The following is a 26,732-nucleotide window of genomic DNA, read 5'->3' on the forward strand; positions in this document are numbered from 1 at the left end:
CACCACTTGCAGACTATCTTTAGGCAGAAATCTTTGTAGACGTCAATTATTTTTTATGAAAAACATTTGCTGAGCAAAACATTAAAATAGACTCAATTTAAAGAAATACTCACTCAAACATAGTTACGCTGAAATCAAGCCAGTTCCATGGATCACCAAGGAAGGAAAAAGATCCTGCCCAGACACCTCTTGCAAAGAGTTTTATAAGTATTTCAAATGTGTAAATTCCAAGCAAAGTATTCCTGCAGAAATGTTTTAATATAAATATTATTGGTGAGAATAATACATTGTCAACTCTGAAATACTATGTTTATGATAACTAGCTGGCATTTAAGAATAAGTCATCAGGAAGGTGAGACCAGGTCTACTTGGTAGGCCAAAACAAACCAACCACCAATAAATCAGACAACATTCAAGAAAGCAAGTGCTCCTTGAGCCCTAACTCAATGCTTTAAATAGGGTAGGCTGTGTCTTATGGCATTTGTCATGACATTTGACTTTTTGATTTGTTTATTACTGTAGCCATGTAGTATAATTTGAAGTTGGGTAGCATGATGCCTCCAGCTTTGTTCTTTTTGCTTAGGATTGCCTTGGCTATTTGGGCTCCTTTTTGGTTCCATATGAATTTTCTTTTACAGGAACATGGATGGAACTGGAGGTCATTATCCTTAGCAAACACAGAAATGGAAAACTAAATACTCACTTAAAAGTCGGAGCCAAATGGTGAGAACACATGGACACATAGAGGGGAACAACACACTGGGGCCTTTTGGAGGGCAGAGGATGGGAGGAGGGAGACGATTACGAAAAAAATAACTAATGAATATTAGGCTTAATACCTGGGTGATGAATAATCTGCATAACAAAATCCCATGACAAAGGTTTACCTATGTAACAAACCTGCACTTGTGCCTCTGAATTTAAAATAAAAGTTAAAAAAAATAAAAAAATTCAATAAATCCTAGCTGACAGGTAATAGTCTTTACATATTATGTAGGTAAATGATAAAAACATCAAATATCAAATTTGATCCCTATAGGGATTACACAATAATTAATAATCATCATTAAGGGCATGTGTAAGATCTAATTTTATTATATATATATATTTTTTTCAAGTATTTTTTATGGTGATATTGTTATAGTCACCTTCCAAAATCAACTAGTTTTAAGAATAATATTAAAGCTCAAAAGGTAACTTCAAGAAAGCCTTTCCCCCCAGATAATTTAATGGATCTTTCCATCCTTACAGTCTAATGCAAGTCAGACTACTGGTATGTCTTTGGAAAGAGAGGAATAGAACAGAAAGGGAGAAAGGGATTTTCTTAATGAATGAAAAGAATGAAAGTTACCTGAGTTAGAAGCAAATCAGGAATGAGATTGCAGCAGCAAAGAAAACAGATATGAAGCACTGAAATATTATCTTAATCATTAACAAATATTAAATTTATTATAATATAAAATATGTATTATATAATTCAATATTATTAAAATAAAATGTAAAATATTCAAAATATATAATTATAGATGATATGTATAAAATAATTATATAACATACTCTAATACTGGTCTCCATTTTGGCAAATTAGTCAGGGACATGAATATGCAATCAAGCAGGACACTGATTAGAATAAGCAGTCGGAAAAAGGTAGCTTATAGTCAAGGAATAATAGTTAATAAATAATATTGGAAAAGATATATTTCTATTATATATATTTATATACATTGAGCTAAAATATTTTCTTAAATGTTGAAAAATATTAATCTTATTGAACAATGGGCATTAATATTTGTTAATATTTACTATTGTTGTGTATATTAGAAAATACACTTTATATGCATTTTCAAATGTGGAACACTTAATGAAATATAATCTAGATTTCAATATGACCTAACATGAGACATAAATTGAAAAGAGAAAAATACTGTAGAAATAGTTGAATAGCAGTATAGTTGCAGTTAATGTCAGCACAGTTTAAAGTCAACAAGTCAACAGAAAAGGATATGGATGTGCCAAAACCTTGATAGTTGTTCCTCTGATACAATTGAAAGGAGACAATGTACACAAGATGGAAGCCGCATTGAATCTGAAGATTGTTCTATTTTTATTTAATACTATGAAAGTCTGTAAGAAGAAAAGCAATCAAGTGAAATTAGAACTGAGAACCATAATCTCATCAATTATGCAACAAATTGTCAATCAATCATCATTATAGTCTTCAACTCTAACAGCTATACTTTCCTTTTTTATATATTTTTATAGATTAAGTCAAATGGAAGGATTTTAGATGTTTTTATTCGTATTGAGGCTTGTCTGTTTATCTACCATTTTTGCTTTTTTGGGTTTTTTGCTACCATTACACCCAAGAAAGTTGTTTGTCTCAAGCCAACCTCTGGTCTCCTTAGAGAACTAACAGAATAGGAAGAACACAATATCCCAATGGCTCACGAAGATCCATTTAAAAATGCCGGAGCCGGTGTAAATGAGAATGTAATGAATGTTAAAAGTTAGATTGTATTTCAGAGCAAATCAAATGTGGGATTATGATAGCAAAGAAGATTCAATGAATTGAAATAGTACATTAATTCTTAACAATTGTCTATGAAATAAAACCAAACTTGCATGATATCATTAACATACATATATCTAAACCAGAAATTTATAACATGTAAACTTAATACATTGAGATATTAAAGCATTAAAATTCTAACAAAAAATAATGAAATATCAGAAATATTCTGAAATTAAAATTGAGTCATATATCTAAATATGTGTACATGCTTGTGTATGTACATGAATATGTACATACATATTCAAGTGTACATATATGTGTGTGCATATATAATACATATTCATGTGTATATATATATATTGTGTGTATATATATATATAATACCTGCATATGAGCAAGTTTGTATATTTTTATATTTGTGTGTAGATATATATATGTGCACTCATTGAAAGTGTGTATATATATCCACTATATGTCCATTTGGAAAAATTTTATTGTGGGGTATAAATAAATACAAATAGGAAATATTTTATAGCTTACAGTCTAAAAGAGTATATTTTATAATTTATAATATATAACATACTGAAGCATAATAAATTATAGTATACTAAAATTATATATTAAATATAATCTATTAGAGGCTACAGTATTATATGTTTTGCAGAGGTAATTATTTCTATTTATATTTGTATATATACAGAAAAATAGACTACTTAGTACAAATATATATTCAACAATATTTCATGAATAAATGTTCTAAATGGAAACCAAATTGTGATATAATTCTTCTTAATAAAATATTTTTCTAACACACAATCTGTGAACACTTTGACCTATACTATAGCTATCTTCCCTCTATTTTAAATGCAAACAGAAAATAAAAACTTAAAAGAGCCAAAATAAATCTGATTTTCTAAAATATGCTTTTCATGCTATTTTCCAGAACAATCTCAAACATCACACAAGATGTAATATATGTGATTGTGATGAGTAATTTCAGATATAATAATCTCCCAATTTAAGAGCCGAAATTGTTTTATTAATTATAAAAGTATTTATTTTATTGGCCGGGTGCGGTGGCTCAAGCCTGTAATCCCAGCACTTTTGGGAGGCCGAGACGGGCGGATCACGAGGTTAGGAGATCGAGACCATCCTGGCTAACACGGTGAAACCCTGTCTCTACTAAAAATACAAAAAACTAGCCGGGCGAGGTGGCGGGCGCCTGTAGTCCCAGCTACTCAGGAGGCTGAGGCAGGAGAATGGTATAAACCCGGGAGGCGGAGCTTGCAGTGAGCTGAGATCCGGCCACTGCACTCCAGCTCGGGCGACAGAGCAAGACTCCGTCTCAAAAAAAAAAAAAAAAAAAAAAAGTATTTATTTTATGCCACTTTTAACAGAATAAACCTAATATAACTCAAATAAATTGTCATTTATAACAGCACTTTTAGACCAAGAGTAACTCTGGGCCTTGGTTTATTTTTCAAAATATTTGGTTTTGTCTTCAATAACACAACTAGCGCTTTGCCAACCACATCTGTACACACTGCAGGGTACTCAGAACTCTGCAATATTACACGTATCCCTACGGTTACTGTGTCATATCAATTATTATGACATAAACATAGCAAAAACTGAATGTAGAGGTAATTGAGATGAGGGCTTAACTTACACTTTCATTAAAATGCTCTCAAGATTAAGCATGTATATTATAACAATGCTGCATAATGCCCATGGAGGCTACCAGAGATACTGGAGTCTTTTAAGTTAATACATACATTTCTACTGTAAAATGTCAATATTCTTTCACCATGACAAGTATTCCAAAGAATTGTAATTTATTTTTTTTAAAAAATCACTTTGTCTTCCATCCAGAGAATGTGGTGCAATTCCTTGTCACCCATTTGATAATATCATTGAATGCTCTATGAATTAATTTTTTCACTATGAAGCTAATGGTCACCTTCCCCAAATTTGATATTCTTTCTAGTTATTTCATTTCATCAGTGGCATCCCCATTCCTCTACACTGAAAACCTTGGCATTTTTAGCCAGTCAAATCGTGCTGTTTCCTTTCATCTTTGTTCTGTCTGTCTCCTCTTGACTTCAGTCCTGGATTACTCTCTCTCTCTGTTATTTCATCTTTCTAATCCTGTCTCTTCCATGCAATAGTCATTTAGAAATCTGTTGGGTTAACGCTACTTAAACATTATATTCATTGCATCAGGCCTTTGATCACCATATTAAATCCACGTTGACATCTCCATTATCTCACCTCATATCTCACAACTTGCAACAGCTAAGTTTCCAATTAGAGCATCATTTTTTCTTTGCCTCCTTCCAGAATCCTTCTCTGCTCTTACCTACACATAGGTCTTCCGTTTCCCTTATTAAAACTTTGAAGTGTTCTTTAAGCTATAATTCAAATTCTGCAGGATCCTTAATGATTCTTTCAGCTTCATTGGTTCACACCAATCTCGGAATTCTAAACGTGATTACTTTCATATCTAACATTTTGTGCTTGTTCTGGGGTTGGACATATAGTAGCAGGTGCCTAAAGTCATTCTGGAGATAAGGAGTAAGTGTATGCATGTATGAATGAATAAAAATGATAAATAACATACGGGTTGTATTTACTTTTCTAACTTCTGAGTAAGCTCATCATATGGAACATTTTAAATTGTTGAGCAAATTCTAGGCATTTTACAGGCATTTTAAAATTGAAAACCACAAATGAACAATCATAATGTTCCCTTAAAATATTTCACTTACATTAAGGCATACTACTACATATATTATGAAGTAAAGTAATCCAAAATATACTACCTAACCAGGTAAGATATCAGTTTTGATAAAAATCTCCAATATGTGTGCTCCCAAAATGAGATATCTTACGTAGTTCTGCATAATTTAAAATCAGATCTTGCCCTGTTTTTCATTATCTTTTTTTATCCTATCTCAATTACATTTTCTTTATGTCTGGAAATAAAATAATAAAAATGTCATCAAAATAATCTCAATTAATTCTCACATTTTTTTTCTTGTAGTAGTATGGGTCCACGTCTTCCAAGGGCTCTGACACCATTCCTTGAGAAAGGTTTCCATAAATAAATGGAAGCTCTTTGCCAACTTCCAAGTCAGGATTTGGCTTTAAATCTTCTTCATGTTCCTCATTATGTGTTTTAGCAATATGCTGTTTTATAAGTTCAAAAGACTCTTTAGTGAAGGGAACAAGGCCCTTAGGTTCTGGTGAAGCCAACATTTCCAATTTTGTACCTGCAAAAAATTCTATATTAAAGTTGGGTATACTAATAAAACCATAAAAGTACAAAAGGTTGGGACATGAAAAATAGAGACCAGTAAACTGAATGCATGCATTTAAAGAACATATTCCTTAGTTTTGTAGAAATCTAAGTTGTCCTGAGTTTTATTGTACTTAATATCGAACTTAATTTGTAATTTCATGAGTAACTCAATATACTTCACTTATTCATTGTTTTAAATTCTTTCTTTTACTGAAATCTACCTTTCAACTTCTCCATTATAATAAAAGAGATCTTTTTTAGAAAGATCTTTTTTGCTAGAGATACTTTTTCTGGCCAAATCCAATTATTTCCCTGGGAGACACATTTAGCAATTGACTACACTTTTCTTCTTTAAACTTACTCTGCATTGGCTCTGCACCCTGCTCTTCCATGTCTCTTTTTGTATCTCTGATTACTTTTTAAAAATCAATTACAGTATCAGTCAAATATTAACCCAAATTTTAACTCTGATATCTCTTAAGGGTTTGCCTTCTTCCTCTGCTATATCTATCATTCTGATGAATACATGGGCAAACAGAGTTTTAATTACTCTTTGCATGTAAATATTTATCAAGTACATGAGAATATTTCCCAAACGCTTTCTTCCCCCAGCTGTCTATATAGTAACTTCACCAAAGGCAGCAACTTAACAGGTAAAAACAAAATTATTTATCTTTCTGCGTTACTAGAATTACTCTTTAACCTGTGAGCCACTGTAAAAATAAAAACTCAAACTGATCACCTTGAAAATTACTCATGGTATTTTTCTCTCTGTCATCAATCCTTATACACAAAATATTTTTCTTTCAACAGTTTTCTATTATGATTCCTGAATACTATTTATTTATACATGTCTTTGAACGTAATCATCTTTGTAATTCTGTCTTTGGGGTACTCCAGTAGTCTTCACATATTTCAACTCTAGTCTTTACCTATTTCAAGACATCCTATAGGCAACTCAAAGTGTGTTCATTAAATATAATTTCACGCATTAATTCCCCATTCATGAACCTGGTTCTTTTTTCACACATACAAACATTTTATTTTACAAATTTGTTCCAGTCCAATTCCTGTCAAAATTTACCCTTCCAATGATTCTATTCAATGTCAATTGATTGATTTTTATTCATTTGTTTGTCTAAACACTCTCCGTAATTTTATTATTGCAATTAAAGATAATACATTTTGGTTTTGATACTGTGGCATTTTGCATCTGTGTATTTTCTTTCACAGTGCTGGTACTAGCTGAGTTACTTCCATAAGATTTTCCCAAGACAGAAATCATCCACATATATATACTCACACATACGTTCTACTTCAGAATTTTTCACTGTTGTGCAAAAGTGAGTTGTTTAATACTTTAACACATTACTTGTCTATTAATTAAAAGGAAGCAAAAAATAAGTTATTTAATATTATTGGAACACCATTCACTGCAAGAATCAGACTTCACTGCTAGCATAACTAAGTGACAGGCAGGATATATTTTAAATATACAAAATGCAATCTTGTAGACATTCAAGGAGAGGATACATGGTACATTTCTGTGTCATAAATGTTCTGTGGAAAATAAAAACGAGAAGTAAAGATGAAAATAAAATATTGGGATGACTACTTATGCCTTTTGTGGAATCAAGTTTTCTGGGTTTTGCTTTGCTTTTCATATCTGCTACATTCTACTTAAAGAATGGCTTCCTTTTCTTACTTCTAAGAATGCACATAGACTAAAAATATTGACAGTCTGTTAACTTTATTTGGTTTTCAGTTCCGACCACATACCTATGTCTCAAAAAAAAAAAAAAAAAAAAAAGGTAAACAGAAATATACTTTGACTGAGCCCAGCCTCTGGATTCATTTACAAGAACCAGTCACAAATGACTGGTTCAGTCGTTTGTAATCAAAGACAGGGATATTTTTGCAATAGCAGTTGTTTCTTATGCCCAAGTCCCTCAAGAGATGTTTCAGAGATAGGGCACGAGGAAATTTTCAAGGGAAGAATATGTACTAGGAAGATCAACATATATCTACTTAGAGTTGTCTTCCCAGACTAATGGTATAAAAACTCACCTAAAAATTTACTTATTTCTAAATATCTGAGACATTAAAAATTTGCTGAGATTATCTATAGATACCATATACACACATATACAAACATGCATATGGTCACACTTCACATATTAGAATTCATTAAGGGGAGAGAAGATGACCTGAATAAGTACAATTTATGAGTATAAGCTACAGATAACTAAGTTTTCTCTTACATATGAAATCTTTTTTCCTTTAAAATAGCCTTTCAGGCCAGGCGCGGGGGTTCACACCTGTAATCCCAGCACTCTGGGAGGTCGAGGCGGGCAGATCACGAGATCTAGACCATCCTAGCTAACACAGTGAAACCCCATCTCTACCAAAACTACAAAAAAATTAGCCAGGCGTGGCGGCGGGCGCCTGTAGTCCCAGCTACTCAGAGGCTGAGGCAGGGGAATGGCAGGAACCTGGCAGGCGGAGCTTGCAGTGAGCTGTGATCTCCCCACTGCACTCCAGCCCGGTCGACAGAGCAAGAATCTGTCTCAAAAAAAAAAAAAAAAAAAAAAAATAGCCTTTCAAAATATTTTTACACAGAGATCCTTGAATATATATTAAATAATTTATAAATAACTTATTGGTTATCTTTATAAACATTCTTTACTATATTATGATAAAATGCAGCGATACTCCCAAAGGCAACTGCTGAATGATCCTGTTATACGTTTAGAGTTTTGTTTCCTGCCTTAGCAATTAACTGTGACTTGACATTTTCTTGGTATTTCTAATCTCCTCCTTTTATGTGGAAAGAGAATATCTAAATTTTCTGGGTGAAGAACTAAAGATTGTTGAACCTCTTCAAAGAAAAAATTCATGGGCTTTGTGACAGTTACTGGCTGCTCAGGGACTTTTTTTTTTTACATGAACCAACTCTATTCATGCTCTATTTTCTCACCATAAGCCTTGATTATTTAATAAGGAAAATGAAGTAAAATATATGTATTTGAATCTTAGTAAGTCAAACTGTAAAATGTCTTACAAGATGAAAAAATACGTGCTAGACAGCATTAAAACAAGATAGGCCTATAAGGACTCAGGATTTTTGTCTAAAGGCTGGTGGCCAATGGATACGACATACCCAAGTTATCTATATTCTATATGACTTATTCAACATATCAACAATTTAGGTTTTGATAGAGAAACAACCCAGTAGAAACAAATAAAATCATGATCTTTGAACTCAGACTTACAGTCAAATCCTGAACTCTGTTACTAATGTTCTAAGAAACCTCAGTCAAATTATTTAATGTCCCTGAACATATTTTCTCAGTCATAAAATTGGGATTCCTCCTCAGGTGAAATAAGGATAAATCAAAATAATATGAGTAAAAATACCTAGTACAGTGTCTGGCACATAATACATGGAAAATAAATATAAATTTTTAACTGATAAAATTTGCTATATTAGAATGGTGAGTCAAATTTACTAGAAAAAATACAATAGAAATACTTGTAAAACTACAAAATTTGGACTAAAATACCCATCAGCACAAGTACAGTAGAGAAGAGATACGCTTTTGTAACAGAGAAAATTGTCAAGGGACTTTACTTAATAGTAACTGCAATACAAATCAATACTAATTTGTGTCTGCCAAGAACACTAATATAACCTCTATCTGTGTTGATGGAAGATGCAGGAGGCAGTCCTTCTCTACTGTGCTGTAATCCAAGAACACCACACCTAAAAGGCATGTACACAAACTGAAGGGTCTTCAAATGGAACCAGAAGGTTGATTAAGTAAAATAGAACAATTTACAGATAAGCTAAAAGAATGGAGAATGTATAGTTGAGGTGGAAAAAACTCAAGTACAATCTTACTATTTCCAAGTATCCAAATGTTTCTAACGTGGAAGAGAAATTAGACTTTCATGTTGTTCAAAAATTATGAACTAGAATCAATGAGGTGAAGCCAGAAGAGATTTGGCTCGAGAAAATAAAGATCTTTCTAATAGCTGTCACAAATGATCTGGACATCAAACCTTCCCCTACTATCAACATGGAAACACATACTTCTTGACAGGCAGTGGGATGATTTAAATAGATCTGAATATTGGTTGTTAATTTTCACATCTTATAATTTTGGAACATTCTAAGGTTAAGATCATTGGATTGAATTTGTTGCACAATTTCACATGATATAAAAGTCTGACTGAAATATCAGCTAACTAAAAACTATGCAACACTGAATTAACAAAATCAATGCATTTTAGATATTTTTAGGGATCCATTCTGATTGCTAACAAATATTACTGAACTAATGTAAGTTAGGAACATTGACTTTAAAAGAAGACACAAAAAGAGGTTACAAACTTCTTGCATGGATGCTGCCATTAATGAAAATGGTTTAAACACCTTCCATCGAAACTGCAAGACCCAATTTGCCAGCCTGTCTTCCTATTGCATAATCCTAGTATAATATCCCTTTTTTTTTCTTTTACTACTCCATAAAAAATAATCTTGGACTCTTCATTTTGCCACCCCCCAGCTATGAGACCTCAGTAACATCACCTGACCTTTTCTCACATGTAAAATTTGGAATTCCTCATATATCTCACAAGGTTTTAAAGATTCAATCAAACCATAAAGAAATCCTGGACCACAGTAGTGGTTTCATCAGTACTGATTCTGTCATTCAACTCAGTCACTTATCCTAGAAGATTGTTTTAGTGACAATTTTGATGTTGAATGAAACTACCCTGGGTTGTTGACTAGATGAATGAATGAATAGACAGCAGACATTGCCTTCTGTGATACTGCAAAAAAAAAAAAGAAAAAAAATGCAAGCACTTATCAAATCGAAGTGGCATGCATCCGACTTCTAGATGGTTGAGTGCAGACTGTTAAATTATTAATCAATAAATCATAATTCAATAACTTCATTTCTGTGGGGAATTTATGTAATATTGTCCAGGCACTATGCTTTCTGGTGAACCATCTTAATACAGCACTAAAGTCTGAAAAAATATAGAAAGATTAATAGTTAATCCATCCATTAGACTTCTTTCTGAAACATTGAATAGCTAAAGTAAGCTTTTGGCAATAATTGCATAAAAGTCAATTGTATCAAGTCCAGATTTGGACACTAACAAATTCATTGTGCTAATATTTTATATTGTTGACTGAAGTGGAATCCATTTCTGTTGAATATCAGTTGACATTTGCAGGAGCTGCAGAAGTACATGGAAATGGGGTGAATTCTTATAGAAAAAAAAAATTCTCTTTGAAACGAATTTCAAATTTAAGTATGAGCCAAAATTTATTTTAATCTTTATGGAAATTATGATTATGGCCATGCTTACCAAGTACTATTTTTGAAGCACTGGACTAGATGTTTCTAATTAAATTATCTTATTTTCTCTCATATCTTCCTTATGATTACCATTTTAAGGATGGGGAAACAGTGTTTGATCAGTATAATGACTTTTCCATCATTGTATAGCTATTTATAAAGGTGGTAGAAATAAATGCTAATCTAAGAATTTAAATCTAAATGTTGGTACACTGAAACTATCCTGCAAAAATACTTATGATATATACTTTTTGGGGGCAAGTGTAAACAATTGATACTTCTGTATGGCTACTTTAGAAATGTCCAAAAACCAGTGAGCTCACTGGGATTATTTAGCCACCAACTTGCACAAATGAGTAGCTGACAGGTTGATGTAAGGTGGGAGTGTCTAGAAATTTTCTTTAGGTAAATGTTGTCAAAGTAAAACATTTTCTGTTTTGTAAAACCGAAGGTGAGCAAGCATAGAGGACATTAATTTAAAGGGGACATAGTACTGCCTAGCATGGTAATCCACTGTCTGGATTTAGGGAACTCATTATTGTAGGAATTGCAGTTGGAGACCTACTGCAATAGAAGTGAAAGAAAGCATCAGATAATAACTTTACCAGCTTCTTATGGATATGAGGTGAACACATGACTGGCCAATCCAATCAATGAACCAACTCAAAATTTTGAATTTAGATCTAAAAACACAAAATAAGAAGGGAGTAGATAATCCATTTTTGCAAGAGAAACAGAAGCTTCAGTAGCAATTTGGGAAGCAGTAATATCAATGGAGTCAATAGCCATCTCCAGTGTGACATTTTTGGTGGTTTGAGGATGAAGTATTATTTATGTCCACTTGACTGGTTTTGTCATTTGACATTGGCTGTGGTCTTGGCTGCATCTTAGTGCCTGCCTGAGCACAGGTAGTAGCTCTAATCTATCACATAATTTCATTTCCCCATGCCAATTTTGTTACTGTGATTAAGCATAATTTGAAGTATTAGTATAATATGGAATCTACATAACAATTGAGTAGTTTGTTTCAGAAGAAAGTGGAGAAATAGAGGATATTTAATAACTGATAGAGGGAAGCTTGTAAAAAATGCTTTTTCATTGGTATATTCACACTTAGGTGGACATTCTATCAGTCACTGAATCAGTGTTAGTTCCCACCAATCACTTTTTCTCTCTTCTATGTCCCAATTTCCATAAAGGCTTTGGAGCATAAGATATAGTTCAAATGAATTTGGGTTTACTTTTCTTTTACAGGCATTTTAAAGATTGAGTATTCGCTGCCTTCTAGTTATGCAGATAGTGTGGGTTTTGTGTAGGTTTGTTATATTTAGTTGCATAGTTTTGTGTACATATTCTGTTGTATTTGTTTTTCTTGTTGTACTGCATTGTTTGCGGAACACCTACAGGAAGGTTCGGAAGTGGGCAGTTCTCATTATCCCTGGCTCCATGCACTACTTGCATTAAAATAAATTCCAGATGGCTCAACTATTTAAATGCAAAATAAAATTTAAATTTAAAATAACAAAACTTATAAAATCAATCATATATAAATTTATTTTTAATAATTTAAAATGGAAATCTTAGTTTAATGAAGTAAAGTGCTGGTTAGGATATGAAAAAAACACTCAAACTTTTTTGATCATATAAAATAGTATAATTATTCTAAGAGGAAATCTGGTACTGTTTATAAATAAAAGTGTTTACACTTTATCCTAGCAATTCAAGCAACAGAGACTTGACCCTTGGGTACAAATGTCAAACTAATTTATGCACTCAAATATGTTCACAGTAGTGTAATTTTTATACATAAGAGAAACAGTCAACATGTATCTCAGGTGCAGTCACTAAAAAAGATTATAGTACATCCGTAAAAGAAACTACTATTATTTTTTGTTATTCTGTAACTATATTGAATTTTAAAGTTAAATACATATAGAATGACTTAAAAATAGAAACAAGTGTTAACTGGGAAATAATGTGTCTCTTGATATCTTAATAAATTTTTTAAAAATACTAATAGCTTGTTTCTAACTTTGTACATAGATAATGGGTCCTCATAGTGAAGGCTATAAAATCTGGCTTGTATGACTGGCAGTCGTTCATATAAAGAATATGGACTATGGGAAAAGCATCAGCTTAGAAATTAGGGAAAGGTAATGTCTTTTATTTTTTGGTAGGTTTGAGGCATATGTGTAACAACTAAAAGAACAATTCAGAGATTGGAAATATAAATCCAGAGGTTGTTAATATATGTAATTAAACTGTATGTATGTATACATGTTTTACATGCAAATATAAATAGATACATTTATGTACATATGAGTGTGTATATAAATGTATATATAGTATATGGTTATATGGTTATATAAATATATAAATAGCTGAAACCCAGAGAAATAAAAAGATTATGTGCATTTGCAAAATGTGTGAAATTCTTTATGGAGAGATTACAAGGGTAGCATATTGAAAAGCACCTACCTATTATAATTTATGATTTAAAAATCTAATTTAGAAGGCTAAAGATTTTATATATCATCACTAATACATGTTTTAAGTCACATTGCTCATATAGTAGTAAGGTATATCACAGTCAAATCTTGAAATATTTGGAAAAAATGACACATTATAAATTAGGAAATATTGATTAAGCATGATCACTGCCTTCTTAGCAGAAAATGAAAAGGAAACCAGAAGACAGTATAATAATATCTTTAAGGTGTCAAAGGAAAAAGAAATTTAAAACTAGAATTCTACATACAGCAAAAATACTCCAAGAATGAAGACAAAATAAATATATTTTCACATATTTCAGATGGAAATTTCTATGTTTAAGAATGAAGAGAATGAAAAATAATAAATATGTGGGAATATATTTTTTTAAAGCATAAGTACCCAAAACTGGAAATAGTCCATCAAGACGAGAACAGATTTATAAAAATAAAAATGGAAGTCTATTTATCCAATAGAATAAAATTAGCAAAATAATCAATGAACTACTAATACACATAACAATGACTGAGTGACAAAAACATTGTGCTGAGTGAAAGAAGTCTTACATCAAAGACTACAAACTATATGATCCAACTTCTATGAAGTGCTAGAAGAGAACAAGCTAATCTTGGGAGTAGGGTAGGAATTGACTGCGAAGGTGTGATGATCTCTGTGGTAATGGTAGTGTTCAATATCCTGTTGGCAACTTGCAGCACACCGGTGCACACATTCGTCAAAACTGATAAAGTAGTACACTTCAAATTTGTGCTTTTACTTTACCTTCAAAAAAACAATAAACAAATACTGAATTCTAGTTACTTATATGAATCACACAGTGTTTGCGTATAAGATTTACTGCGGTTTGCAATGTATTTTGAAAAGTATCAAAAAATAAGAATTGATGCATGGTTTGAGGGATGGACACAGGGAAAGATATATGATCAAGTAAATACAAAATAATAATTGAAGACACTAGTTATTGAGAATATAGTTATTCTTTGCTGTTCTGCCAACTTTTCTAGGTGTTTGAAATATTTTATCATAAATATTTGGGGAAAATATTTATTTATGGAGCAAAATTGTCTGAATTCAAATCTGGGCTTTATCGTTTTCTAACTGTAACCTTAGGCAAGGTGTTAAACCTCTCCATGCCTCAGCTTCCTCCACTGTAAAATGGAAATAATAAGGGTACCTACCTCATAGATTAATATGAATATTGAATGAGTTAAGACATATAAAGCACTTAGCACAATGCCTGCCAGGTACTATGCACTCAAGAAACATTAGCTATTATTAGTTCTAATCCTTTAAAGCACTGTATTTTTATTTTTATCCATCTTTTTAATGGAAATATTATCTTACTTCCCAGAATTTATATAGAGGATATGCAGAACTTAATTTTCTTTTACTGATAACTCAAAATGATAATAATAATAGTAATAAATTATAATGATAATCTATCACATTTTAACATTCTTAAATTATTTTTAAACTCAAAGGGCTCTGCTTTTTACATTCTTTCTTGCTTTATATATTTGTATGTCCTTTCTCATCATTTTAAGATTTTAATCTTGCTAATTTTGAGTTGCTTGTTCATATTTGCTTCATCTTCTAACAAATGTAACTTGCAACCCATAAAGACCATAATAGTAGACTACAAGTGACATCCATGATGCCCAAAAAACAACAACAAAAAAATCAACCACGCTGTCAAACGTTTTGCTGTTAAGAAACTCTCTTCCTTCTGCATGCCCCACCCCCGCCAACCTGATGCCCCAGTATTTTCTTGTCCTGAGCTGTAGCTTGAAGGGTAGAGATTGATGGATGATGACTGCTCGATAAATAAGGCATAGCATGCTTCTCTCTAGATTCCCAGACTCTACTCAGGTTTAGAAGAAATTGATGATATCTCTTTTCATTCTAAGTGTAATCCAAAACATGTCATAATTATGACTTAATGACTTTAAGTCCCAAGAGCAGAACTGTTTATCTGTGGGAAGATTGAGAAGCAGTCAGATGGACAGATGTAACATCCAATAAAAAACAGTCAGGTACTGCTGTGAGTATTCAAGCTCTAGTCTTCAATACTGGCTCAGGCTTGACCCTATTTGTTGCATAACTCATTTATAGTCTTGGATTCTTTTTTTTTTTTGAGACAGAGTCTTGCTCTTTTTGCCCAGGCTGGAGTGCAATAGTGCGATCTCTGCTCACTGCAACCTCCGCCCCCTGGGCTCAAGCAATTCTCCTGCCTCAGTCTCCCGAGTCGCTGGGATTACAGGCGTCCACCACCATGCCTGGCTAATTTTTGCATTTTTAGTAGAGACGGGGTTTCACCATATTGGCCAGGCTGATCTGGAACCCCTGACCTCAGGTGATCCACCCATCTCGGCCTCCTAAAGTGCTAGGATTACCGGCGTGAGCCACCGTGTCCAGGCAGATACTTTTTGTATTTGCATTTCTTTACTCTAGTGTGGCTATCACTTTCTTTACTCCCACTCCTTTTCTTGCCACAGAGATTGTCCAACTCTTTTCCAACTTAATAACTTTGATTTATGGCTCTTATCTATAGATTCCTCACAATTGTGTTCTGCCCACAGTTCAGCCAGTTTTGCCTAAGGCTCTTCAATATATCTGCCTGACCTAGGATTCATCTATTCTGGATCCCACTTCTAGGATTTTGGCTGGCTTTTGATTTCTAGACTGTATAAGTAATTCTATCCATTCTTATATCTCTTGTCTTAACCTGTCTCAGGCCTCTTGAAACATATTATTAGAATATGCTATCTTGCAGAAAGAAGTTGTGAAGAAGTAAGTCTCTCCATAATAAAATCACATTCACTAATTTTTATAATTATATATTTTAACATTTTTATTTCAGATATATTAAAACGCTATAATTTTTCTTTAAGAGATTATTCTTGTGGGTTATATTTGGCAATAAGCTTATCTACAGTTGTTACATTTGACATTCATTTGTTGAGCAATCATTTGTGGAACAGGTACTTATTAAGTGCCAAGTATGTTATCAGGTAGCAACACACTAGAAACAATAAAGTATAGTCACTAAATTTATGGACAATGGATACAGACTTGTAAACAAATAAGAACCAAGTCTTACCTTGTTAATCTCTCAAAATGATTAGTTTCAAGAGGAACAGAGACTGGAATTAAAATCATCTCAAACACTGGTGGGTCTGGTTCTACAGATTATGTGTTAAATCTCCCAATAATATGGGACAATTAATAACTCTCTTCTTGAGGGAAGGAACAGTTAAGGATATTAAGCTTCAGAATGAGAGTCAACAGACACAATAGGATTAGAAGTCCACAAACAGTGCCGGATAACCAAAGCAAATCACCCTGCCACATTTGATTGCAAATATGCTAAGATCAATGAGCATAAGGAAGGCTTAGTGGCAGTTGAAACACTAGAAAAGGACACGAATCACTGGGAATAAGATCTTTTTGAGGGTCTCCTGCCTCACTGAGAAATGTGAGTATGACAGTGATAAAGGCAATAGAAAGGGAGGTTTCTAGGAATAAAAAGTAAAGCTGGTTCTGCCTTAAATGTTCCTGCTTGAAGCTTCAAAACAGTAAAGATCTTTGATTCCCTACCAGTAACCCTGGGAAAGTGGTTGAGCCCCATATTCTAAAGAACTCAGTGTTCCCAATTTCTCCAGATGTTCTCAAAACTTCCACTGCTTTGCAAAATAAGCCTCTATAATTCTAAATTACCCTTTGTTATCTCATCAAAAAGAGCAAGTTGTAAAGGAGCCAGGACTGTTCTGGAATTCTATTTCTAGTGGATCCAGTCTGTTAAATCCTTGACCAAAAATTCCTGGCTAGTGGCCACATTAGGATTCAACAAGTGAAGAAAAGTAGGCTGTGCTGCTTCTCAGACGAATACAAAGGAGGCTGTGTGATGCAACCAGACTATAACTTGCCCTTCATCCTGAGGTCTTTGATACAAAACGGTCCCCTGAGATGCAAGACCTGATCTCTCAACTTCTGTTTAAAAAATTCCAGAACTAGGACATCCCTGGGACTCTTGAGGACCTCTCAGAACTAGCTGACCTCCTTGAGTATCCTCTTAATCTGTGGTTAGATTTAATCTGTAGATTTCCTTGACCCTTCACTGTTGCCAGCTTCTTCTCAGCAGTGGAACTAAGCTCATAGATCCACAAATGATACCCTAAATCAGTGAATAGACAGAAGAGTTCTAAACAGTGTCATATAAGGTCACTCATAAACCTCTAGCACCAAGTCTGGCTCAGTGTCAGATTCAGATAGACACAAAACCTTCAACAATGTACCAGACCCTGGAAGGTTGACTAGATGTGACCGTGTCAAATTTGCAGTTCACAAGTCCTGGAGCTTCTAAGAGGACAGAGAAGATGAGAGGATGGTGACCTCTGGTTAACACGCTAATACTGAGAGATATAGATAAAGAAAATCTCAGTACAAGTGATTTCAATCATGCAAGCTCTGAACTGCATATCAGAAATCTCCTGGGGATAATATTGAAAATCTAGGAGCCAGTGGCCCAATCCAGACAGACTATTTCAGAATAGCTTGTGCTGCAGCCCATTGAGATGAATCTGATGCAGATTGCTAGGCAGAAAGATGCCTTGGCTGATAGCTAAGCTTCACCCAACCACCTTTATAAAGCAAGCAGACACATCATTACATTTTCTTGTTTGATTTTTCTCATCTAATAGCCTGAGTATGAGAGATAAAGCATATACAGGAGTTGCTGAGACAAATACCTGTTCAGCAACAGCCCTTCTCCAGAAGATCCACACTCTTTTCATATCTTTGGGCCTTGGTTTTCCCTCAGCTCTAATGACCTTGCAATGTTGGCATTCACATGGTGGAGGACCTGTTGCAAAACAGCTCTAAAGTTTGAAATCAAAAAACACAACTGGGACATTCACCTTTGCCTGTGGCTCCCACCCACCTCCAGGATAACAACTCTCTTTTCCCTTCCACTCTGTCCTCTCCTTTTCAATCCATCCAATCTCATGTTTAAGTAATGTGGCCTAAAGTTCTAGGTTACTTGAGGGCAGTTTGGGTTTATGCCTGTTGTTGAGGATTAACTATTAATTACATCCTTTTCTTTTCAAAAACATCCTGAGTTGGATGATAAATTACATGGCCACTCAATCAGTGAGCAAATGCTCTCTCTAGAGAGCCCCGTACCCATGCAAGAGGCTGCATCAACAGCATTTCATAACAGCAACTGCAGCTGCATCTTCTTAGACAATGAAGGACGGGGAAGAAAAGGAATGCCAGAAGTCAGTGTTTTTCTTCTTCCTTACTCACAATTCCCAATGGTTTCCCCTGTCCATCAGTTTTATTTCTAGAGCACAGCCTGAAAGAAATGCACTCAAGCTGTGGAGACAGATTCTCCATCTGTAGGAGATGACTGCCCAGGTCAGGCACAGCCTCCTCACTTCCATTTATTCCCATCTTAGGGAATTGAAAATGTAGCACCTAAAGAATCAATCTCTCTGCTTTCTGAGAAAATGGAGTTGATCCTAGGGGAGATAAAACAAATGTTAGATTAGCTTTGCCAGATAGAATTGTGGAATGTTCTATTCTATATCAAATATATATTCCTAATGCATTCCAAACAGATTGAGGTTCACATTCAAGAATGTAGACCACAGAGCAAGATAATATCAATTAAGAAAAATGAAACAAAAAAGTAAGGACAGTGGATCAATAGACTGAGGATAATATTGCAAATGCCAATTTCATTCTGTGTGCAGCAGGAAATAAGGATAAAATGACTTCTCACTTAGTTGTTTTCAAGCTACTTTGAAACAATTATGCTATACATCAGACATGGACAATGTATCATGCCTATTGCACCAATGACATTTAGATAGATGTAAAAACAAAGCAGTGATGACAATAAAGCTAAGTTAACTTGGGATTAGAAGGTACCATTTGCATAAGTAAAGATACAGAGTTAATGCAACCATTGTACATAATCTGTATTGTTGAGAATGTAAGACTCATACCTGCTGACCAATTTAGCAATTTAGTGACCAACTTATATTGACATTTTTGTTGGTTTGGGCAACTTGACTGCACTTAATAGATACATTATGGCTTATATTTCATCTTTCTCACATTCCATAATGACTTACAGCTAAATTCTCTAATGCAGGGCCTTTTCCCTTAGAGCTTTCTGACTAGAATGCTTTTCCCTCAGGGTTTACAACTCAAATGATATTAAATGCATTTCTTTTTAAAATTTTTATGGAAGGCTATGAAAATTTTATCATTGACTTCTATGAAGCAGAAACCTATGAGGAAAGATGACTGAAGCTAACAAAATTCTAAAGGATATACATAAAATTACCTCAATCAGTAATTTTAATAGTCTAACCTGTAGAGACATAATTGAGATTCATCTCAATGAATATGACCATTTACAGGCTGGGATATGGAGGCAAAGGCTACCCTCACACAGTGCAGGTGAGAATATACAGTTTTTTACAAGGCTACTTGTCAACAGTTTCTTTTTGTTTTTTTGAGACAGAGTCTCACTCTGTCACCCAGGCTGGGGAACAGTGGCGCAACCTAGGCTCACTGAAACTTATGCCTCCCTGATTCAAGGGATTCTCCTGCCTCAGCCTCCCGAGTAGCTGGGATTACAGGCTCGTGCTACTACACCTAGCTAATTTTTGTATTTTTAGTAGAGATGGGGTTTCACCATATTGGCCAGGCTGGTTTCAAACTCCTCACCTCAGGTAATCTGCTCACCTAGGCCTCCCAAAGTGCTGAGATTACAGGTGTGAGCCACTGCACCCGACCAACAGTTTCTTAAATAAAGTTTCATGTACTCTTTGGCTCAGCAATTAAGCTACCATGTAGAAATCCTTGCTGAAGTTTGAGAAGTCATATTTGCAAGGATGTTTATAATAACACAATATTTTTAACTCCAAAGAGTAGAAATAAAATGTCTACCCTAAGGGGCTAATAACAAAAGTTCTAGTACATTGCTATCATGGAATACTAGTTAGTTACAAAAAGGAATGAGATGGCTATGTCTGTGCTCATATGGAAAGTTTCACCAAATCAATTACTAAGTGAAAATGTAAAGTTGAGAACAACTTGCACCATTCACCTTTGAATAAAATGTTGTATAATGATTATATACACAAAGTTGTATACGTTAGTATGTGCATAGTGTTTTCCCCTCTGGACATGAGTTAAGTGTTACATCTGCGGAAAGAGTCCAAAAAGGTGTCAGAGGATTCTGTTGCTTTCCAGTTAATATTTCTATATTACTTGAACATAACTCACCATGTATATGTATTACCAAAGCCCAGAAATGGAAAATTTGCACACTGAAGTTTGAGGAATAAAGGACAGCTTGACTAAAATGACATCAATCCACTTGAAATTTTGCAGCCATCTGTGTGAATAAACGTTCTTTAAATACCTCTTGACTTCAACCCACTTGGATTTTGCTTTTGGATTATTTTTTCACTTGGGTTGGTTACTTCCCATTTGGCGTTGATTATCTGATGCCTACTTTTTTACTTGTCTGTGGCAAACAGTTTATTAAGGCTGACTTAATTGACTTTTGCTACTTTCTCCTTGGATTCTGACTGCAGCTATGTTCTGCTTCCAAGTCAGTCCATTTTGGCTTCAGGTTCTATTCTTCAATATGTCCACTTAATTCTGGACTCAACTTTCTCACTCTGACAATTTCAGCCAACAAATTCCTAGAATATGTTATCTTGCAAAAGAAAGTGGTAAGTAAGCAACTTTCTCAAAAGCATAAATATGCACTGTCATTTAAAAATTATTTCATCTCTAATTGATAAATAGTAATTATATATATTTAAGGGATACAAGGTGATGCTATTTTATATATATATATATGTACGTATACACACACATTGTGGAATGATTATATCAAGCTAATTAATATACCCACTATCTCACAAACTTATTTCTTTGTAGTGGAAACATTTAAAATCTATTCTTTTAGGATTTTGAAATATACAACACATTATTATTTAACTATCACCACCATGCTGTTCAATAGAGCACTTATACTTATGCCTCCTCTCTAACTGAAACTTTGCACACTTTGACCAACATCTTTCCTTTCCCCATTCACCCCCTCACCCCCAGTCTCTGGAAAGCACCATTCTACTCTCTACCTCTAAGAATTTGTCTTTCTTAGATTTCACATATCTATGAGATCATGCAGTACTTGTCTTTCAATGCCTGGAACATTTCACTTGGCATAATGTCTTCCAGGTTCATTCATGTTGTCACAAATGATGTGTATTCAAAAGAACTGAAATTAGTTTGTCGAAGAGATATCTGCTCTCCCATGTTTGCTGCAGTATTATTTACAATAGCCAAGATATGGAAGAAACCTGAGTATCCATCAACATATGAACAGATAAAGAAAATATAGTTTATATACACAATGGAACATTATTCAGACTTTTAAAAAAGGACTCTGTCATTTTCACTGCCATTTGTTTGGATTATAATTCTTAAAAGTTTTTGATCCAGGCATTTTCTGAATTAAAAAAAATCTAAAACTGGCACATTTGCTGAAACCCTGGAGGCTTCTTAGAACTGGCTATTTACCTCTGCTTTCGACAACTCCAAAAATGTCTGTGTGTTTTTCCAGGATTCCAACCCACCCTCCCCGCAACACTCCCAAAAGCTCCTTCAGCTTTTCAAATGTGAAACCAAAAATACAGATGTCCATCCCCTTCTCAAATTGGAGAGAAACTAGGGAGGTGCCTTGAAACATATTAGGGTGAGCATGACTTAGTTTTTATCTCACTCTGAGTTGGGCAAAAATGTCCAACATAGAGCCCCAGGGCCAGAGAAAGAGAGTAGATATGGGCAAGAACCTGTAATCAAGTGCTTAGACCATGTCGCCTCTGGGAGAACTCAGAGGGTGAGCAGCTGGTGGACTGGAAGCCTCACCTTAGCATTTAAAATAGAAAAGACAGACTATTCTACTCAACACAATATATTCACCCAGGGTCTATGGCCCCCAAATCAGTATCACCTCCTGTTCTAGTTTAAAACCAAATGCCCTATCATACTGTCAGACCTTTCTAGGCAGAATTTCCATGAGTGGGGCCCCAGATTCTGCATTTCTATCAAGTTCTTTGATGTCTAGGCAGTCAGTGTGGCACCTGACTCACACCATCATCAGAGCCGTCCATTGAGCTGGTTATCCTTATCCAGCACCAGGCTGAGTCAAGTCAATTACAAATACTGCAGAGACAACAGGGATACCTGTTTGCTAGGGATGGAATATAAGAAGATGGAGCCTCATTTGTAATAAACAATAATTGAACAAATGTATGTAAATAATAATCTCAGCTGGGTCAGGAGATACTCACCAACTGCAAAATAACCTCTGAAGCCCTCAGATGAAATCTTATCTTTAACCTCAAAGGCTCCCTCTTTCAATGCTGCTGCAATGAGACCTCACTTGTCTGGTTGGTTAGTCCTCACTAAAGAAGAGAAGGAACCAACGCGGGAAAAGAAAAGTGAGACCTGTTTGTACAAGATTTTCTCATGTGACAATGGGTGACTGTGCATTCCTGATACCTGGGGTGGGGGTGGGGGTGGGCAGAGGTTATAGATGCTCTTCTCACACTGACAAATACTGAAAATGGTTGGTGGAAATAATGGGATCAGACTCCCAGAAATCAAGAATGTCCCTTTTACTCCAATGCCTCCACCATAAGCTTTCAGGAGGGAGTCTAAGGTGGTAGATAGATGGTGAGTCAATCTCTGAATACCCCAATTGTGATGCATATCTCAACCCAATGAGATCTAGGGCTGGAGTGTCGATTTCCCAATCCCTGAGTAAGGGATTGGGGAAAATACTGTTATTTTTATTTCTAGTATGCTTTAGACAGGTATTTATCGTACTTTGGGAAAATCAGTGAGAGTGTATATCCCCTACCAAACTATCTACCATACAAGACTATGGAGACAGAATGTCCAGTTTTGAAGTGCTTGGCTCTGCCTCCAGTTCTCCAATGGAGACTGATATGCAGCAGCAGGTCCAAGGGTTGTGTGCCATCTGGGATCTGTTGACCCCTTTTCCTGAGCCCATGTTCAAATTGAGGTCTTTCTTCTATTACTTTAAACATATCCATGGGAAAGAAGGGACTCACAGTACCTATCCCCCAGGTGCAAGACTTTAATTAATCTCTGCAGTCAAGAGTAGAGTATTTATGCCTAAACATTGATTTCTCCTATGTTAAGTAATGGACCAAATACATTCAGCAATATCCAATATAGGTGATGGCTTCATCCCCAGAAAACAGAAATACACATCTAAAATCAAATTTAAAACAAAAAACAGAAAGAGGGTAAAGCATATTTGGAGAATATTACAAGGTATTTAAATATGCGAAGCTATCCAAAGCACACACTTTTCACTTTTTTGAGGATAAAGGCTTTCAGATTAGAATATGCTTTAAACTGTACAGGTGGCAAGAAATGGATTAGAATTTCACTTCCTCTAGTGCATTCTAGAGCTGCATGTCAAAGTCCTCTGTATGCTTATATTAAATCAGACTTAGAAGGAAAACCAGAATAGTGAAGCAGATAAATACACAGAATAATCCCTTATGCAATCAACAGTTACACATAATACTTTCATAAACCCTTTATATCATCTCTGCCAATTAGTTTTTATCAGAACTTTTTGGAGTGTCACTTATAAATAAAGAAAATAGAGCTTATTCAAGTTAAATAATTGGGTTAATGTGTACACAAATTGAAATCAAGTTTTATAGTTCTAAATCCCAAAGACCTCTTCATTGGACTTCCCGCTCAATTACTGATTGTCAGGCAGCCTCAGCAAATTACTCCTTACAGGTCTCACTTGTAAAAACAGCAGTTGGAGTATAGAATCTTTAATTAAGGCTAGTCATAGCAGGTATGGTTCCCAGGATTCTGTTTATTACAGGGCCCAGTTTCCTTCTAGTTTGCCATAAACTGCTTTCCTGAATGAACAGCAGTGGGGGAAAGTATCCACAAGAAGCATCACCCAAACTCTTTCCCATTTCAAGATATTTTTCAGTCCAATATCCAAACTGGAACCCATCATTTTCATTAATGAAAGGGGCCCATCGGTGTGTCATTCCACATGCGCTCATCATTTGTCTTGTTTTGACCAAAATCATAAGTTTTGAGACTAATACAACCAGTCACACTATCACTTGTAAAAGAAAACCTCCAGAAGATAGGCATTTTATAGAGCAAAACAATGCAAAAACAACAACAACCATCATCTCTGTTGATCTAGTCAATACCAAAATGCCCAGCTGACTAAATCGACCACACTGCTTCCAATCACATCAATGCCTCTACTTTTATACTGACTATTCTTTTGGGAAAATCAGTCTTGAAATCTCTGTTATTTAGAATAAGAGATAGGATTCCTAGAAGTGTACACCAATCTGCATAACCTTTCCTCCATTTTATACTATCATTGTATCATGTAATGTAAGTCATTGTCATATAGGGTGTCTAGAATTTTACACTAACAGAGAATGTTGATTTCAAAAGCTTACCTGATGGAATTAGAAAACTGACCGCACATGCCATGCAAACGCCAACAGACCACGGCTGCTCTTGAAGTGTACTCCTGAAGTAACTCTCTCAATGCACGTTCAAAATTTAAAATCTCTATCCTCCTGCTGGGGACCCTAAGGGTGTGTATGGGATGGGGCAGGTGGGAATGGGTGGGAAAGGCTGGCAGCAGGTAGCGGCTATCACCATTAAGGACACAGCAGCAAGAAAAATGCACTTACTTGCTACGAAGCGACAGGTCTCCACCAGTGCCTGAGGGAACCTTCAGGAGCAGGGCTCCTTGGAGCCCTTTCCTCCTCCTGGGCTTCTCTTTCTCCACGGATCTCTCGGGTTTTCTGAGCTCTAGTTGTAGAGAAGCTGCTGTTAGGCTGGCGTCTGCCCTCACCAGCTGTGGCTCTGCAGTAAATGGGCCCACTAAATTTCCAGTTAGACACCGACGCACTGGGGCGGCTCTCCAGCCGCTGACCCAGAGACCTCTCCTGCCCAGATGTCCAGTTGAGCCGCGCCCGCTGCTTGGAAGTGTTTTTGTCTCCTTTCCACTCCTCCCTCCCCTCTCCCAGCCACTCCACTCTCTCCCCCGCCCTCATCTCCAGGCCAGTGCGCGACTTCAGCATCCAGATCGCGCGTGGGCGGGTGATATTGACAGAGACCTGGTGCAGCTGCAGTAACAGCAGCAGCTGTGGCGTCTCCTCCAGCCGCTGCCGGGAAGGGAGGGAGGAAGAAGACTGGGGGTTGAGGAGGAGGGGAAGAGGGGAGAGGGCCTTCAGAGCCTGAAGGAATGAAGGGGCTAGGGAACAGCCAAGGAGATGAGGAAAAGGAGGAGCGCGGTGCAGCTAAGTTGGGGGGGAAGGGAGAGTGAAAATGAGGGAGAGGAGAGGAAGACAGCAAACTCTGGTACTCTGGTTCTTTAACATCCAGTTGTATTCTCTCTCCTCTTGCCTAGGTGGTCCAGCAGAACTTAGAGGGACAATTGTCAGCCTGCAGCATTCAAATCTGGGCATTGCTGTAGTTAAGAGTTTGTAATCTAGTTGTTGTCGTGTGAGTCTGTGTGTAGCTGTTTTTAGGAAAGAGTCAAGAGTCCGCTGGTAGCTGCTTTGTACTCTGGATCACTTTCCCACTCTAGTGATTTGAAACACGAAGGACAGAGGAAAAATTATGTTTATTTTAGAGAACTGCGGCAATACAGTTCGTTTGGGAGTGAAGGCAAGAGGGTTTGGACCTTCTTCCCAAAGGCCACACCACAGAACCTTCATTTTGTCACCCTATTTTGTGCACACATCACATCACTTACTTCAAAAATATATCAGCATATGTCTCTGAATGGTAAGAACTTCTTAAGATTTTAACTCAATACCCTGGTCACATCTAAAAATTAACAATAATTATTTTGTAGCATCAAACATTCACTTGATTTCTTTTTAGTGGACAACTGACTGATTGCAGG

At 35.4% G+C, this 26,732-nt stretch overlaps 1 protein-coding gene across 2 annotated transcripts in view; it reads right to left on the reverse strand.

Moving 5' to 3' along the window:
• Nucleotides 1-25,748, reverse strand: part of SCN7A (sodium voltage-gated channel alpha subunit 7) — a 95,340-nt gene extending 69,592 nt beyond the window's left edge. The window contains exons 1-5 of one of the 2 annotated variants that reach the window (XM_023188160.1): nucleotides 25,510-25,748; nucleotides 5,540-5,784; nucleotides 2,006-2,124; nucleotides 1,558-1,647; nucleotides 114-242 (exon numbers count right to left, since the gene is read on the reverse strand). In XM_023188160.1, coding sequence (XP_023043928.1) covers nucleotides 114-242; nucleotides 1,558-1,647; nucleotides 2,006-2,124; nucleotides 5,540-5,770 — 569 coding nt within the window. In that variant the 5' untranslated portion in view covers nucleotides 5,771-5,784; nucleotides 25,510-25,748. Of the gene's footprint in view, nucleotides 1-113; nucleotides 243-1,557; nucleotides 1,648-2,005; nucleotides 2,125-5,539; nucleotides 5,785-18,441; nucleotides 18,558-25,509 lie in introns of those variants that run through there. The other variant, XM_023188161.1, reaches the window with a different exon arrangement.
• Between the last annotated feature and the right edge of the window lie 984 nt (nucleotides 25,749-26,732).

The sequence above is a fragment of the Piliocolobus tephrosceles genome, chromosome 11, assembly GCF_002776525.5.
Source record: "Piliocolobus tephrosceles isolate RC106 chromosome 11, ASM277652v3, whole genome shotgun sequence".
Classification (NCBI taxonomy): Eukaryota; Metazoa; Chordata; class Mammalia; order Primates; family Cercopithecidae; genus Piliocolobus; species Piliocolobus tephrosceles.